Genomic DNA, 17,500 nt, shown 5'->3' on the forward strand with positions numbered 1-17,500 from the left:
CCGGGTACAGTCGAAATTTTTTTCCTGACCTCCCAGTCCACCCAGCAGTGATTGGGTAGCTGGGTCTGTTATATCTGGAGGAAAGAACTTTGCTATAGACTAACGTCCTATGAAAAATGAATGTATCAAACAATTGCATTTGTCCGTTTCACGCTATAGAAAACGGGATAAACTCCGGCCCCATGGACCGAATGGCTCTGAAGGACTACTACTTTTGATGACAGAAATCGATGGTATTAGAACGCTATGATCATCGTCATCATCATCATCATCATCATCCTCATCATCATCATCATCATCCTCATCATCATCATCATTATCATGATGAAAACCATCAATCGTTATGATGCAGTATTGTGTCAAGCTATTTACGTTACGTTATTGACTGCATGGTGACAATTGGAGCATGTTCTATCTGTACTGTTGTGTCCTTATGTAAGGCACTGCACACAAAATACCTACTCGTTCATAGTCCGTTTTCTTAGCGGCAAGTTCCGTGCGTTTTGTGCACTTTTTGTAACCAGCAAACTAAGTATACAAATTGGTGCAGAAAATTATGAAGATTCGAAAAATAGGTGGCTCCAAATACCATTTTTATTGAAAAGACCTTAAAATTCGTCGTAAAGTCTAGTGAAAACGCGCACTTTGTGACGTTTTGGCGCTCGATTACAAAAGTATAAAAAACAAACATTCTCACCCATTAAGAACATCTTGATTTGTTTTTGATCGTGGACATATGTTTGTTTTAATGTTTTCCATTATTTTTTACCAAAAATCTAGCTTTTAATTATTTTAAAACATTTTTTTTGTCTTCTGACCGCGGAAAAAAACCCAATAAAAATTGTCCTTTTTTTTTGCCCGTGCAACAAAACTATGAGTCATTAGGACGACCTATCCTTTACTAAGTATGTACTAGGATGTCTTAGCGCCTGTAAACGAAAAAAAACAACAACAAGAGACTAAAAATAATATTTAAAGCAGTTAAAGAGGTTTCTTAGAACAATTGTGTACAGTACAATAATGCTAAATCGAAATGCGGTTTTGTCATCTGTCACCGCCTCTCCCTTCGAGATAACGACAGCTCCATCTACCGACAATGGCATCATGTGTTGTCTAAAAAATAACTGAGAGAATGAGTTTTGTCTTTTGAACGATGTCAACAAACTACAATTTTATTTTGTGCAATCGATATTCATTGAAAAGGTAAGGAACAATCTTTTTTATTTATTATAAATGTCTTATATCATCGTGATGTTATTTTACTTTATGCGCATGCTAGTGCGATAAGTATCGCGCAATGTATGACAAAAGAATTGAGTTGTGAAAAAAAGAATTGGGTCAGATCAAAGCTGAGTCACAGTCATATCATTCTCACACACAATAAGCCTCCAGGATGCAAAAGATAGAGTAAGATTATGGCCCATGCTTGGATCTGAACATATTTTTCTATCTTAGTATAATATAAGTTACATGTGCTATGTCAGTGCTAAATGTAGACCCTTTTAGATTCGATTCGATATAGATTAGCTTGTCGATGATTGATGATAGAATAACGGTGTTTATCATTACTGCTGCCCGAGAAAGAAAAAAACATAACTAATTTATTATTAACTCAGTTGATCAAAAAAAAAGAACATCTCCACACACAATTCTACCAATACACGCTAATATTCACACACATTGCTTTACCTTTTGCATGTTCAGGTTTGGTTTTTTAAAACAGTGTATTGACTTGTTTGTTATATTTCTACTTGCCAGCCTCACAGTCCTTTGTTTCCTTAAAATTAATAAGCATCATGCCTGGGGACCTCGTCAAATTGGAATGCTAGTTTGATTTGTTGAATGGTCAAGATTGCAAGGACTAAAGTTCCATTCTAACAGGTATTTGGAAGTATGTGTTCGTTGTGTGTGTTGTTGTTGTTTTATTGTTGTTTTGCAGAGAATCTTACCACTGAGCTATCCAAGCCCCGTCAACTAATATGTGTTTAACCTTTCTCACACAAACACACACTCACACGCATACACACACACACACACTCGCACGCACACAAACTTGTTCATTCTGTCAGCTCTCAAGCTACCCTATATCGCCTTAAGATGGTAACATTTTCTGTAACTTGATAAACTACGTAATTCACACTTTTGTAGGAAATCATTTTAAATATTGTCTCTTGAGTATGTCATGGGGTTTTGATTTATTTTTCTTTTCTTCCTAGAATGCGCTTATATGGCAGGAGGAAAGAAGCGGCAGACATCCATTGTCGACTGTAAAAATCTGAACAAAGTTCCAAGACTCGATCAAGCTTCCCCTGAAATTGACTGGTCGAAGTGCCTGTTTTGTCAAGAAACCATTGAAAATTCTCCTCTCACAAACCCTAAAAAAGCAACCAAGTTAAATTGTATTGAAGACACTTATGTTGCCATTTCTGAGGATATCAAACTTTTTCATGACTCAGGTAGATTGCCAATAGCATTGAAATTCAATATTAACCAACCTGTGAAATGTCTTGCTAATTTTTTGAGAGACAATGATGGACTTTACCATAAGAATTGCAGACACAGGTTTCATAAATCAAAACTCAAAAGGCTTGCAAAGAAGATAAATCAATGTAATAGTGAAGCAGTTGCAAGTCCTGATACAAGAGGCACATGAAACACATCACATGTAAGCAAACACTGCTTGTTTTGTAAGGGTTGTGAAGGGGAATTGACTGAGGTCCGGACTCCTGCTCTTTCACAAAAAGTCTACTAGGAAGCTGTCCTTCTTTCAGATACAAGTATTCTTAGAGTATTTGCGGAGGGTGATCTTATTGCGGTGGAAGCAAAGTATCATAAGCCTTGCCTTATACTGTTCCACAGAATAGAGCAGACGATTTTAGATGTAAAAATACTTCAGACAACAAATACAAAACACACATTGCAGAATGCAAACAGGATATTGTCAATTTTATTGATCAACAACAAGCTCGCACAGACACAAATGTTGTGTTTAAGCTGAGTGATCTCTACAATTTACTTTTGTCAAAATTAAATGCCATAAATTTGTCGGATGTATATGTACATAAAACTAGATTCAAAGAAAATTTACTATTGAGAGTTCCTTCTTTAATGGAATACAGGGATGGGCGGGAAGTCTTGCTTACTTTCAAAGAGGGGAATATTATTTCACAAGCAGCTATTGCCGATTTAGATTCAAATGATGATCTTGCAATACAAAAAGCAGTTGATATTATAAGAGCAGAAATCAGAAATCATACATTCATATCACCCCTCAATATAGATCATGATAGCATTGTCAATAGTGTACCACACAAATTAGTGAAAATTGTGAATGGCATTTGAAGTGGTCAGTGGTCAGTGTTCGCTAAGTTTAGGTCATCAGAATCGACATACCATGACAATTTCACAGTTTATCATGTTGAACCACAACAACAAAAGCCCGCAAAATTCAGGTAGCAATAGAAAACAGTTGTCCAAGGAAACCCCAATCCCCGTTTATTTAGGAGTCATGGTTTTTGCCAAAACCAGAAAGAAAGGTCTTATTGATAAACTGTCTGCTCTGGGTTTATCAATTTCCTATGCTAGGGTAAAAGATATTACAGCTGAAACTAGTAAAGGAATTTGCCAGTTCTATAAAGAGACAAGTATTTCAACATCATCCAGAGATTTGTCTGTTTGTTGTTTGACAGAGCAACCAACTTATCTGCTGTCAATGAATGCCGGCGTGAACTTTTTACAAAAAAGTCACGCCTTCCAGACAATATGCCACCAACTCGTGAAGCTCTCAAACAGCATTTAAATCGAGCAGTTTACCAAGCTGGTTATGTATCGAAACGCTCTCTTGCTAAAGACCCTAGTCTTCCTTCCAAATCAGATTTTGGTTGGAAAGAAGATGGGATGCCAAAGTGGTCCACTTTGACTGACCTTACACATGCCTCACAAAATCTGATTAAATGTAACTGTTCATCAAAGGGATGCTCCAAAAGATGCAATTGTGTTAAGGCATCTCTTCCATGTACTCTGTTATGTGCCTGCAATGGTCAATGTTCTAGAGACAATGATTGACTTTAAACACGTTTTTCAATTGTATGTTTTCAACAATGTAATTAAAAAGGGATGTAAATCTATAATAATGCTGCTGTTAAATATGTACACAGAAAAAAATGTTTTAAATGGTTCAATTCTTCATTGAATAAATATGTATTGTACAATATATATAAATTTAAACGTGTTATTTGCTATATGATAGAGATACATTGTACTCTTATGTTTGAGAGTGATTGTACGTGTGTGTCGGGAGGAGAAGGGGTACTTTCTTTGGCAGTTGAATTGTCTATTATTGTTTTTTTTTAAAATCAAATTAATATTGCTTGATTTTAGAGGATGTGAAGATTAAAAAATGTTTTTGAAATGCATGGCATTTCAAATATATGTCAGATTCTAAACCATTTAAACAGTTTCCAGGAAGGAGATATATATTTTTTTTAATTTCCTGAAAAATCCCAATTGAATTTCGTATTTTCTTATATATTTCAATAAAATTCAAATGGAAAAATATTTTCTGAGTCTAAAGTACGCAAGGGAATACCAAAATAACCACATCATTATAAAATACTAATAAAACCGTAATTTTTTGAGAAAAAAAAATAAAATGTTGAAAAAATGTATTTTGTCACCTTTAAAGGGCAATAACTCTTGGTTCCAGCTACATTTCAACTTGGAGCCACCTATTTTCGAAATCCTCATAAAATTCTGCACTTTGTGTGAAAATTTCATGCTGGTTACACGATTTGCACAATTTTTCCATTAAGGGAACGGACTATCAGGTGTAATTGAGTGCTCGGCTAAAAGCGCCCGCAACTGTTCTACCTGTTGTTGTCCAAAAATTACTCTGTACTGAAGGCTTGTTTTGTATGAAATAGGTCTTACGTGTCTTTCTGATGAACAATAATTGTGCAGTTAACGTAGCGTTATGAAACTGTAGCATTACTTGTGCATTCCATAAGAAATTCTCATAATTCATAATTGGATGTTGATGGGTCTTTAAAAGAAAGAAAGAAAGTAGAGCGAGAGCGAGAGAGAGAGAGAGAGAGAGAGAGAGAGAGAGAGAGGAGAGAGAGAGAGAGAGGCAGAGAGGCAGAGAGAGAGAGAAAGAGAGAGAGAGATAGATAGATAGATAGATAGATAGATAGAGAGAGAGAGAAAGAGAGAGAGAGAGAGAGAGAGAGGAGAGAGCGAGAGAGAGAGAGAGAGAGAGAGAGAGAGAGAGAGAGAGAGAGAGGTGGACGAATATTACATATTACTAAAAAGGAATGCGTTAGCATGTTTTGAGATACGATTACAATGGCAAAAATAATTTCTCGCAAAGACTGTTAGGACAAGTTTTTAGTATGTCAATACACTTCAACAGTCGTAATGTCACTTCCCTCGTAATGACGCATGGTAACTTAGTAACTGGCTCTAAACCATCGGAACAATGGCGGACGCCTTATGAAATATTTATCCGACGAGCATAAAAGCGTATCCAGAGGGGAAAAAAACCATTAAATATCTGATCATGTTTTGACTTTTACACATTCTGATCACAAGACATATGAAAAATTCTAGCCAGCATGAAGAATAAAAAGTACTGATTTTCTTTGTTTAGAACCACGAGGCCGCCGTTGCTGGGAGACGTGAAATCAGACTACTGAATCCAATGAGCTAACGTCTCATTCTTGCTTCAACCACCCAGGGATACACACGCTACAATTCTTGCTACGTTTTGTTTTATTCATTTTGCTAACGAAGGGTTTGTATCCGAAACGGCCATTGCGTCTGTGCTGTACCCACCCGAAGCCATTTGTTAGCTACCGTAAATGGTCAACAATGTATTTTGAACTTCCACTACATTTTCTTCATCTTGTACATTCCGACAGAATACCAGATTAACACGGCGGGTCACATTAAACCAGTTACCTGTCGTTCTCCGGAAAAAAAACTTGTATTTAAAACTTTGGAAACTCGTCCTTCAAACATCGATCGATTTAAACGCCCTTCATCTTGACAAAAACTCTCAAACCTGGGACTTCTCAAAGTCTTCAAAGAATCCCAGGTTTAAGAGTTTTTGCCAAGACGAGAGTCATTTACATCGATCGATATTTGAAGGACCAAGTTCTCTGGCCAAATTTTTAAATACATGTTTTTCCAGAGTACGGCAGTTAACTGGTTAATACTAATACTCCAGGCAACAAAGAGCTATAATTACACGTTCCACATTGCAAGCGTCGTAGTTTGATAGATAAAACACATCTCTAAACATCTATCTATTTCACATGTTTCATCTCTGACCGCGTGTAGCCAACCCTATACAAAATACAATCAGATGGCTTGAACTGAACCTCTGGTTATAAATCATGTAGGCGATTAGTAATTCATTGAAAATGAATTTATAAGCGTTTTTTATCCATAATATATTCAACCTGCTCTTTATTCTCACGGTCTGGTAAAAGTTGAAACATCTGGTTTTGAAAAAACAAATCTGTGAATAATTAATATGGATTGTTTAGGTACGTTGTCGATATAGGTGACAGCTGGTATGAGGAGATGTTGATGAAAATGGTGATGATGATAATGATAATGATGATGATGATGATGATGATGATGATGATGATGATGATGATGATGATGATGATGATGATGATGATTATGATGATGAGGAGGAGGAGGTGAGGATGATGATGATGATGATGCTGATGATGATGATGATGATGATGATGATGATGATGATGATGATGATGATGATGATGGTGGTGGTGGTGGTGGTGGTGGTGGTGGTGGTGGTGGTGGTGGTGGTGGTGGTGATTGTGACGATGGTGAAACTGGTAATAACACGATAAAAGCCCTTCTTACTTTTGCACAACTGACTGCTATATTACATCATTGTTTGGCATGCAACTGACAAGCACAATGTCATGCAAATACTCGTACATTGCAATACGTAAGTTTCTTAAGTATAGATAGTATGCACTTGCCTAAGAAGCTCATAACATTGCCATCCGGAAGTATAACGGACCAACACATAAAACTGTGTGTATCCATGAACGTGCGGCTAAGTGGTCTAGTGGTATGACACTCGTTTTCGGATCATTGTGTATATCACATGCAACTATGCACAATATCTTGCAAATACTCGTACATTGCAATACGTAAGTTTCTTATGTATAATCAAACCTTGTTAAATCACGTGTATTGCTACATTGGCAATCAATAGAGTTGGCAGTTGACGGTATGAGTTATATTTTGTCTCTTGTCTACCAGATGGAAGTAAAAATAGGAAAGGAAATTGTGCTTTCAAAAAACTGGTTCCTACCTCATCGGAAGTGTTAAACTACTCTTCCTGAGGACTGAATAAGCTTGAGCTCGAAACTTGAGCTCTTTTAAAGCCCAAAATCAACTCAACGTCTTCAAAGCACTTTACAAATGGTCTTGACGAACAGCAACACATAAGATGTAGAACAAGAGATGACGCCTCTTAGGCGATATTACACTTTTTCCGACAGAGAAAACGCAGTTAACGGCCAGGTACTCATTTTACACCTGAGTACGGTGAGAGGACGTAGGTATAGAGCCTTTTCTAAGGACTCAACTATGCGCCGAGTGAGGCTCGAACCCAGGACATTCCAATCCGAAACCAAGTGTCATACCACAAAGACCACATAGCCGCAGGAGTACATACCTTGTGTAAATGATCTGGTCACCGAGTTATTTTCTAGCCTAATATATGTTGGTCATCCCGTGAATCTGCCAAAACAACCCGCTACTAAAACAGTTATGCCACCTTCTGATCCAATGTGTAACCTGTTCATTATCTGTCCTCGCATGTTTGTTTGCACACACACTTTTAAGGATTTAGGAATAAAAAAGGTGTGACATCACGACTTTCCTTCCCTATTGAGATCATCTTCTGTCAGTGTTGCCAGGTTGGTGGATTTTCCGCCAAATTGGCGGATTTTTATCATCGCGTGGAGGGGGGAAAATGGCCTGGCGGATGGGGGATTTTTAATTATTTGTATACCCTTTAAAAAGGTAAACGTATAGCAATAAATCAAGTCTAATTATTGCTTCTTTTCCCCCCTAAAGTGACTGTTAGGAACACCTATTGTGAGTTGGCCTAGATCTATATTACAAAACCTAATTCAGATTAACCGAACGTGAAAACAATATCCGACAGTCTAACTCTCGCTGAACAAAATCGAAACTCCGAATCTTCATGCCTTTAAAAATGAAAAGTTGTAAATAGTTGAGTAGTGTTTAGTAACATAATTTTTTATTCTGACACAATACAATATTGTTGATTATAAATAGAGAATAAATCAAACGGCGGAATTTTTTGGCGGATTTTGGGCAACTTATCGCAGGTGAAGTAGGATAAAGTTGGCGGATTTTTGCACAGGCACCTGGCAACACTGATCTTCTTCATAAAGACTATGTTATGGCAAGACCGAGAGACAAGAAGAATATCCGGCAACGTGGGGCGCCAGTCGTTCAATGTTTAGAAAGTCTTAGTTGGCAATGTTGTTACGTTGAGTTAATAAAAGTAGCTTATTGGCAAAAGGAAATGGATTTTAATACACAGGCTGTTCCGTTACCAAGTTGGCGATAAGCGAGGTTCGTGGCATAATGATAATGGAAACGAGGGGGGAGGGGGAGGGGGGGGGGGTATTTGTGTTTATGGATTTACTTGCGACGCCATGAGGTCATATCAGTATTGGTAAAAGGGAAGATAATTTAATATGCGTTTAGGTAAAATATTCCCAATATCCGCCAGCCGGATATGACGTCCCAACAAATAGAACTATGTGTAACCTTGAACTTTTATAGTCTGATTGATAAAATGTAACGATAACTAGTCACCAAAATGTTTATCTAAAAACAATAACAAAGAGATGAGTGAGGTAAATTTCGTTCCTTCTATACAGACAATTGGATAAAATGTATCAGGTGGCGATAGGAGGAAATCCCTCATCAAGGTGTCAAAATTGTGTGATAAATACTCACAAACGGCGGGGATAATCGATTCGGCTGTCTGGCCTGTACTTGAGGTAACTGTGTACAATGACATAAGTAAAACATAGAAAGAAGTAAGACAAAAATTGAGCTTTTTTGAGCTTTTATATAGCGCAAATCCACTAAACGTGTTCAACGCGCTTTACAAGGGGTCCCTGACCAACAGCAGTACGTAACATGTAGAACAAGACATAATGCCTGTTAGGCGATATTACATTTTTTTTTCCGACAGACAACGCTGTTGACAGCCAGGTACTCATTTTAGACCTGAGTACGGCGAGAGAATGTGAGTAAAGAGCTTTTTTTTCTATGCGCCGAGCGAGGCTCGAACCCAGGACTTTCCGATCCGAAAGCGAGTGCCATACCACAAGACCACATTGCCACACAAAGAGGATAATAAGATAAACAGTGAGTGTGACCGAGAGCAATATAGATAGTTCGAAGATGACGTCACTCAGGTCTTTGTTTGCCATCCGCGTTTATGAGTAATGTTCACTGAACTGTATTAACCTGACTATAAACGTTCATGGACACACACAGTTTTGTGTGTTGGTCCGTTATACTTCCGGATGGCAATGTTATGAGCTTCTTAGCCAAGCGCATACTATCTATAGATACTATGCGCTTGGCTTAGAAGCTCATAACATTGCCATCCGGAAGTAAAACGGACCAACACACAAAACTAGGTGTAACCATGATCGTTTATAGTCAGGTTAATACAGTTCAGTGAACATTACTCATAAACGCGGATGGCAAAAAACAATAACAAAGACACAAGTGACGTCATCTTCGAACTATCTATATCTATACTCTCCCTCTCCCCCTAAACAAAAGCAATAAAAAAATACCCCAACAAACAAAGAAATACATAAAATAAATAAATAAATAAATAAATAAATAAACAAAGCAAAACAAAACAAGAGAAACAAAGAAAAAAAATCCATCTGCATATTTTCCTCTCAGCAAAAGACTCACGTAGGGGCCCGGGTGAAACCAAATGGTTTCATAATGACACAAAATACGAAGGAAAGGGAAAAGGGTGGTGGTGGTGATGGTGGTGATGATGATGATGATGATGATGATGATGATGATGATGATGATGATGATGATGATAATCATGATGATGATGATGATGATGATGATGATGATGATGATGATGATGATGATGATGATGACGATGATGATGTTCATGATGGTGATGACGATGATATTGATGGTGGTGGTGATGATGGTGATAATGATGATGTTCATGATGATGATGATGATGATGATGATGATGATGATGATGATGATGATGATGATGATGATGATGATGACGATGATGATGATGGTGATGTTGATGGTGGTGGTGATGATGATGATGATAGTGTTGATGGTGGTGGTGATGATGATGGTGATGATGATGATGATGATGTCTTTAAGATCCAACTCTCAATCTCGATTATGCGTTCCTAAAAAAGGATCTAAGACCTATGCTGATCGTGCATTTATTCATGCTGCTCCCGCTGTCTGGAATTCTTTACCATTCAGTGTTAGGAGCGGGGTTGTGGATTCCCAGTCATCCTTTCTTAAAAAAATATAGCATTGTGGAGAACATTGTGCTTATTTGAGTCAATAAAAAAATTGATACGGCGCACAACTCTACTGAAAGATTTGAAAATTAGAAATGTATTTTTTACAGATAGATAAGCAGATAACTTGATTTCCTTTTATAATTTAAGGTCAGTTTGAAAGTTCTTTGAGTCAAACAGATAATATCATAAAATATGTACCGACGACACTTGGCTCCCAAAATCAACTAATTTTGACACTGTAAAAAGTTGTCAATTTGCATCATCTATTTATGACATCAAGTATTATTATTACTTCCGTTGTGTTGTTGATTTAGCGGTGATCAGTTTTGTTATGTAGTATTATGTTCTAATTGCGTGTATGTTTGTGTGTGTGTGTGTGTGTATGTTTGTGTGTGTGTTGTGTGTGGTGTATACATGTGTGTGTGTGTGTGTGTGTTGGCATTTTTCAGCAAATCGTGGCATTCATAGTGATATTATTCACTTGATCACATGAAGGTATTTCAGTCGCCATTTTGATTCTTTTTTTACTATTAGGGTTAGCTCGAGAGGTTAGTCATAAGTGTTATTAAAGGTGCAAGGGTGTTTGTTTTTCCATAAGTTAAGTAAAGGGGAGACATTCCGAAAGCTGCTACATCCCCAGTATTCTTTAAATTTGTATTTTCACCGTTGATATTTTGTCAGGCATTTATTTATTCAGTTTGTCATTATATAGAAGTATTTTAAAAACTCTAGAACAAACATTGATAGATTTGTGAAAGTTTAACATTTCCTTATTTGACCATTGTTTTCATTTTCGGCCGCCATTGTGATTTGTTAAGTATTGAAAGGTAGTGCAAAGCAGTCCGAGAGTTGTTTTTTTTCTATTAGGGTTAGCTCGAGAGGTTAGTCATAAGTGTTATTAAAGGTGCGAGAGTGTTTGTTTTTCCCGAAAGCTCCTACATCCCAAGTATTCTTTAAATTTGTATTTTCACCTTTGATCTTTTGTCAGCACGGTGGTATAACAGCACATTCAACGTTCAAAATTCCAATTCCAATAACGGATAACAGCACCTGTAGCATCAGTCGCCAATCAGACACAGCTAAGTTACTGAAGAGTAGTTCTCTCATAATTTGGGATGAAGCACCTATGATGGACAGGCGTGTGTTTGAATGTGTGAGCAGGACATTTTGTGACATAACAGGCAGTTCAAAACCTTTTGAGGGCAAAGTGGTTGTACTTGGATGGGATTTTCGGCAAATTCTACCTGTTGTTAACAAAGGAAGTGAAGCCGATATATTAAGTGTCACACTTAACAAGTCAATTATTTGGAATTTTGTCACCATTTTTCACATGAACAAGAACATGAGGGTTACTGATGACAATAACTGTTTTGCAAATTGGCTTCTCCGCATCGGAAATGGTACAGAGCCGGTTTTCAGCGAAATAGGAAAGTATTCTGTTAAATTACATACAGCGCTATGCCTTCCTGAAAATGACCCAGAATGCTTGATAAATGCTGTATACAATTATTTGAATCTGAACTTTGCGGATGAACGTTATCTATCAGAGAGAGCAATTTTGACTACAACCCATGAAAATGTTGACAACATAAATGCAGCCGTTCTGTCCAGGTTGACCTCATCAACTGAACAAATTTACCGCAGTGCTGATTCCATTCAACGTGACTCTGACATCAACTTATACCCGATTGAATTCTTGAACGAACTTACACCTCCCAGACTTCCTCCACATGCATTACATTTGAAAGCCAACACGTCAGTCATGCTGCTTAGAAATATAAATCCTAAATCAAGCCTCCTAAATGGCACCCGTTTATTAATAATTAAATTAGGTTCAAAAGTATTAGAAGCCAAGATATTTACCGGTAGTAGAACTGGCGACATAGTGTTTATCCCTAGAATCAATCTGACGACAACAACGGATTGAGGCTTACCATTTATTCTAAATAGAAGACAGTTTCCGGTAAAATTGTCATATGCAATGACAATTAACAAGTCTCAGGGGCAGACATTAAGCAAGGTGGGGATTTTCTTACCACAACCGGTATTCACACACGGACAACTGTATGCTGCTGTGTCACGGGTCAGAGGCTATAGTGGCTTACACTTCATGTTGGGCCACACAGAAAAATCAACCGAAGATATACCAAATTACACAGACAACGTTGTTTACCAATCTGCCCTCATTAACTGATGGTGAATACAGTATCGAATGAAAATAGTTCTTTCCCCGCGAAATTGCGGGCTTTTTACTAGTCTTTTAAAAAGAAATTAAAATCTCATCTTATGAGAAGCTCACTAGATTAAATCAGGGGTGAGAATGACTGGTCACTAAAAAGGAGGACATTTTTCAGCGCTAGATCAAGAACCATCCATGCAAAAAGGATATGATCCACTTTAGGTTTGTCTGACAGAAGGAAAGATAGTGTGTGTTTGTGTGTGTGTGTGTTTTGTTTGTTTGTTTTTAAGGGTTTACGGCGCTTGCATCACATTTAGGTTATATCAGCGCCAGTAAAAAGGAAGAAAATGGGATAGTAAAAAGTTCTAGAATTACAATTAAAGCACCCAAGAAAAAGTAAGACATAGGGGAACGGAACAAAAAGGGATCAGATGTAGATTCAAAGAGCAAACCACCAATGTACTTAATTTGAGATCACCTATAAGTCTCATCCGGGCACAAAGAGGAATACACTCAAATGCTTACATTATATACATTCAAAATAACAAATATACTAATACATAACAGAGAGATGATTTACAAGGAAAAAAATATCATCTCCCAAAACAATAACTGTGCATTTGACAGTTTCCCTTCCAGTTAGGACTCTGGCCAGGGCCAGGACGAAACCAAGTAATCTCATTCCAAGACAAAGACAGAAACCATGTTGGAAAACAGATATAAGGGGATAGAAGACATAGTATGTACCCCCTTGCCCACTATGGGAGGTCAGGAACCCCACCCAGTTGTGTATGTGTGTGTGTGTGTGTGTGTGAGTGAGTGAGAGAGATAGAGAGACAGAGTAAGAGAGAGAGGGAGGGAGGGAGGGGGAAAGAGAGAGAGAGAGAGAGAGAGAGAGAGAGAGAGAGAGAGAGAGAGAGAGAGAGAGAGAGAGAGAGAGAGAGACTGCTCAAAGTGAATATAGTGATAGGTACAGAGAGATTAAAGTGAAAAAATAACCGAGGTTAAAGTACTGAGTGAACGTTATTGTTAGGTGTGTATGTGCTTTATTTGTTAATCGTAAATATTAAGTTAACATATGTTTCATGTTGGCAATTGCCAGGAAATTAACATTTTAATTGAATCCTCTCTCTCTCTCTCTCTCTCTCTCTCTCTCTCTGTGTGTGTGTGTGTGTGTGTGTGTGTGTGTGTGTGTGTGCATCATTGTTAAGTACATGAAGATGAAAAGTCAAAACTTATCGAGGCTAAAGAACTGGGTGCACATTACTGATTTGTGTGTGTGTGTGTGTGTGGGAGAGAGATAGAGAGATAGAGAGAGAGAGAGAGAGAGAGAGAGAGAGAGAGAGAGAGAGAGGGAGAGAGAGAGAGAGAGAAAGAGAGAGAGAGAGAGAGAGAGAGAAGGAGACACAGAGAGAGAGAAAGAGACACATAGAGAGAGACAGAGAGAGAGAGAGAGAGAGAAAGAGACAGAGAGAGAGAGAGAGAGAGAGAGAGAGAGAGCTCAAAGTGAATCTAGTGATGAGTACAGAAAGATGAAAGTGAAAAATTAACGAGACTTAGGAACTGAGTGAATTTTATTGATTTGTGTATGCACGTGTATATGTTTGTAGGTCATTTCAGCGGCACTTAAAATATATATGGGGCTGTAAAAAAAAATATAGATTTAAGTAAGATGAAAAGCACCGGAGAAAAAGTGACTGGTTCAAATAGGGCTCACAAACGGACTCCAAGATCAAACTATCAATGTAGTTAGTTTGAGGTCACCTAAAAGTCTCACCAAGACACAAGCACAGAATCCTTGTGAGAGAAATACAAAACTTAGAACAACAAATCTAACGTCACACAAAAGAGAGATGATATACGAGAACAAGCATATCATCTCCCAAAAACAACTATACATTTAATTGTTTCCCTCCCTGCCAATGAATCTGGCCATGAAAAGGATCAAGCCAAGACAAAGGCAGAAAGCAACTCTGATCCATGCAAGTCAAAAGATCCCACCAGGAAGATAATGTGATAGTGGTGCTTGCACTAGAGGTGGTACTGATGATGATGTGATAGTTGCTGTCGTAGTGGTGGTAGTTATGGTAGAGATGGTGATGATGTCATGATGGTTCAGGGGTGAGAATGACTGGTCACAAAAATGGAGTTCAAGACCTATCTATGCGACGATAACGTATAAATTTGAATTTGATAAAAAAATTCCTGAGATGCAATCAAAAATGTGTCTCGCAATAATTTCTGACACCACTTGGAGGAATTTCAAAAGTTGAAAGTGTAATTACAACATATTGTAGTAGTAGTAAGAAAAGATGGCGGTAGGGATGATGCTGTGGTGGTGGTTGTAGTAGGGCCGTGATAAGGATGATGATATGGTGGTTGTAGCTGTAGAGGTGTTGGGAATGATGGTGTGGTGGTGGTTGTAATAGTTGTGGTAGGGATGATGTGGGGTGGTTGTAGTAGTGATAGTTGGGATGATGTGGTGGTGGAGGATGTAGTTGTATTGATAGTAGGAATGATGATATGGTGGTGGTTGTTGTAGTAGTGGTGGTAGGGATGATGATGTGATGGTAGTTGTAGTAGTAGTGGTTGTAGCTGTAGTGGTGGTGGTGGTAGAGATGATGATTTGGTGGTGGTTGTAGGTAGTAGTAGTGGTGGTGGGGATGATGATGTGGTGGTGGTGGTGGTGGTAGGGATGATGATGTGGTGGTGGTTGTAGTAGTAATAGTGATAGGAATGATGATATGTGATGGTTGTTGTAGTATAGGTGGTGGTTGTAAAAGTAGTGATGATAGGGATGTTGATGTAGTGGTTGTGGTGAGTCTTTTTAAAAGGCGGAAAAGTGATGGTGATGGGCGGAGATAAACCCTCATTTAGGCGGAAATCCGCCTTTAGGCGGAAGATTCTCAGCCCTGTTAAATAAACATCATTTTAATAAGATATACATTTGTTACATCAAAATTCTCATGACATAATATTATAATCTCCCTTCATACGCCATTATTGTTAAATGTCTTGATATGATTTTATTCAATAATTCATATTAACATATATATTTCGTCTCTGTATGCATATGCACGTTTTGGTGAATGTGTGTGTCTTTCTGAGGGTGTGTATGTGTGTGCGTGCTTGTATAAATGGGTGTGTGTACAAAAATGTTTTTAATGATGTTTTACAATTTTGTGCGCCTAGAGCTGTTTTGTCAACGGGATTGGGCGCTATACAAATAAACTTTATATTATTATAATTATTATTATTATTATTATTATTATTATTATTATTATTATTATTATTATTATGGTGATGATGGTGATAATGATGATGATGATGATGATGATGATGATGATGATGATGATGATGATGATGATGATGATGATGATGATGATGATAATGATGATGATAATGCTTTTGATAAAAACACACTCTTTACAAGATAAGACCGGACAAGTCATAACATGTCATGTCAACCCCATGTCATAAAATTTCACAAGAATGACCTATATAGAAGGTCGGATATATAACGTACACCACACAAAACTTTGTAACCTTGAACGTTGATAGTCTGATTGATATAATTTTGTGAGAATTTATAGTTGGAACGGAATTGATGTCACTCAGCTCTTTGTTATTGTTTTTAGACCACCAGACTATAAACTTTACAGGTTCCAAATAGATTTGTGTTCTACTACTACTACTACTACTACTACTACTACTACTACTACTACTACTACTACTACTACTACGACGACGACGACGACGACGACGACTACTACTACTACTACTACTACTAATACTACTACTACTACTACTACTACTACTACTACTACTACTACTACTACTACTACTACTAAAACTACTACTACTACTACTACTAAAAGTACTACTGTTGCTTCTGCCGCTACTACTGCCACTAATGATTTTACTTATACCGACATCCCTTATTTTTTGTATTTATTTCCACTACCACATCATCTCATTCATCTGTAGTGTTTCATTCATCCTGTCTGTTGATAAAGGGGAAACCCGAAACGTCAATTCTTTCTGTTTTCGTAATTAAATTGAAGCTTACATTCAATTTCACATTGTTATTTATTTCTTCGAGCTTCGAGCTTCGAGCAGCAACATTTACATCTGATTTGATAACAATTTGACCCAAAAACAAAAGCGTTCGATTAAAATTTGTATTCATGCGCACCAAATGATTATATTTAATCGCCAAGCAGCTGTCTTTTGCACCGTATTTCACACCAATAAAATGTGCGCAAATATTCTGCAATCGTTGAATAATATTTTTATTCAACGTGTTCAAAGCATTATTCAACGATTTACTATATAGAATAGGGTTTTCCAATGGGAGGGGTGGAATAATAGTAAAAAAAAAAAAAGAAAAAAAAAGGCATCCATGTCATGAGCTTGATGCAACAAGACAACACGGAAGAACCATTCATTATTGACGATGGTTCAATGTGACAACAATAACTATGGATTCTGGTAAATGCCTAACAACAGTTCTGTCTAAAGAATAGTTATTGTCACCAACACAACACAATACACGGCGTGACGACTGATTTGAATTGGCGAGTTCGAACCGTGGCAATCGATCTGGATGTTAAAATTAAAACAAAAACAAAAACTTCAAAAACAACCGATCAACAACAAAAATAAAATCTTATAATAAAAAATATTTACAACTCCCAGC

General features: G+C 37.5%; 2 protein-coding genes across 11 annotated transcripts in view; one reads left to right on the forward strand and one right to left on the reverse strand.

Moving 5' to 3' along the window:
- LOC144965957 (glycoprotein-N-acetylgalactosamine 3-beta-galactosyltransferase 1-like) overlaps nt 1-17,500 on the reverse strand; it is a 63,800-nt gene that overhangs the window by 28,198 nt on the left and 18,102 nt on the right. For 2 of the 10 annotated variants that reach the window (XM_078901853.1, XM_078901856.1), the window contains one exon: nt 9,040-9,087. The exons of 7 other annotated variants lie outside the window; for them this stretch is intronic. The gene's annotated coding sequence lies outside the window, so the exon portion shown is untranslated. Of the gene's footprint in view, nt 1-6,247; nt 6,358-9,039; nt 9,088-17,500 lie in introns of those variants that run through there. One more of the 10 variants, XM_078901858.1, reaches the window with a different exon arrangement.
- Nucleotides 1,080-4,221, forward strand: LOC144965956 (uncharacterized). The gene is made up of 3 exons (XM_078901848.1): nt 1,080-1,203; nt 1,759-1,881; nt 2,217-4,221. The coding sequence occupies exon 3, from the start codon at nt 2,228-2,230 to the stop codon at nt 2,651-2,653; it is 426 nt and encodes a 141-aa protein (XP_078757974.1). The 5' UTR covers nt 1,080-1,203; nt 1,759-1,881; nt 2,217-2,227; the 3' UTR covers nt 2,654-4,221.

The sequence above is a fragment of the Berghia stephanieae genome, chromosome 2 (genome assembly GCF_034508935.2).
Source record: "Berghia stephanieae isolate SIO BIC M18660-M18661 chromosome 2, UCSD_Bste_1.3, whole genome shotgun sequence".
NCBI classification, from domain to species: Eukaryota; Metazoa; Mollusca; class Gastropoda; order Nudibranchia; family Aeolidiidae; genus Berghia; species Berghia stephanieae.

Excerpts from the sequence above, each read along its gene's own strand:
- LOC144965956 (XM_078901848.1), top strand. The coding sequence starts at position 2,228 with ATGGCAGGAGGAAAGAAGCGGCAGACATCCATTGTCGACTGTAAAAAT.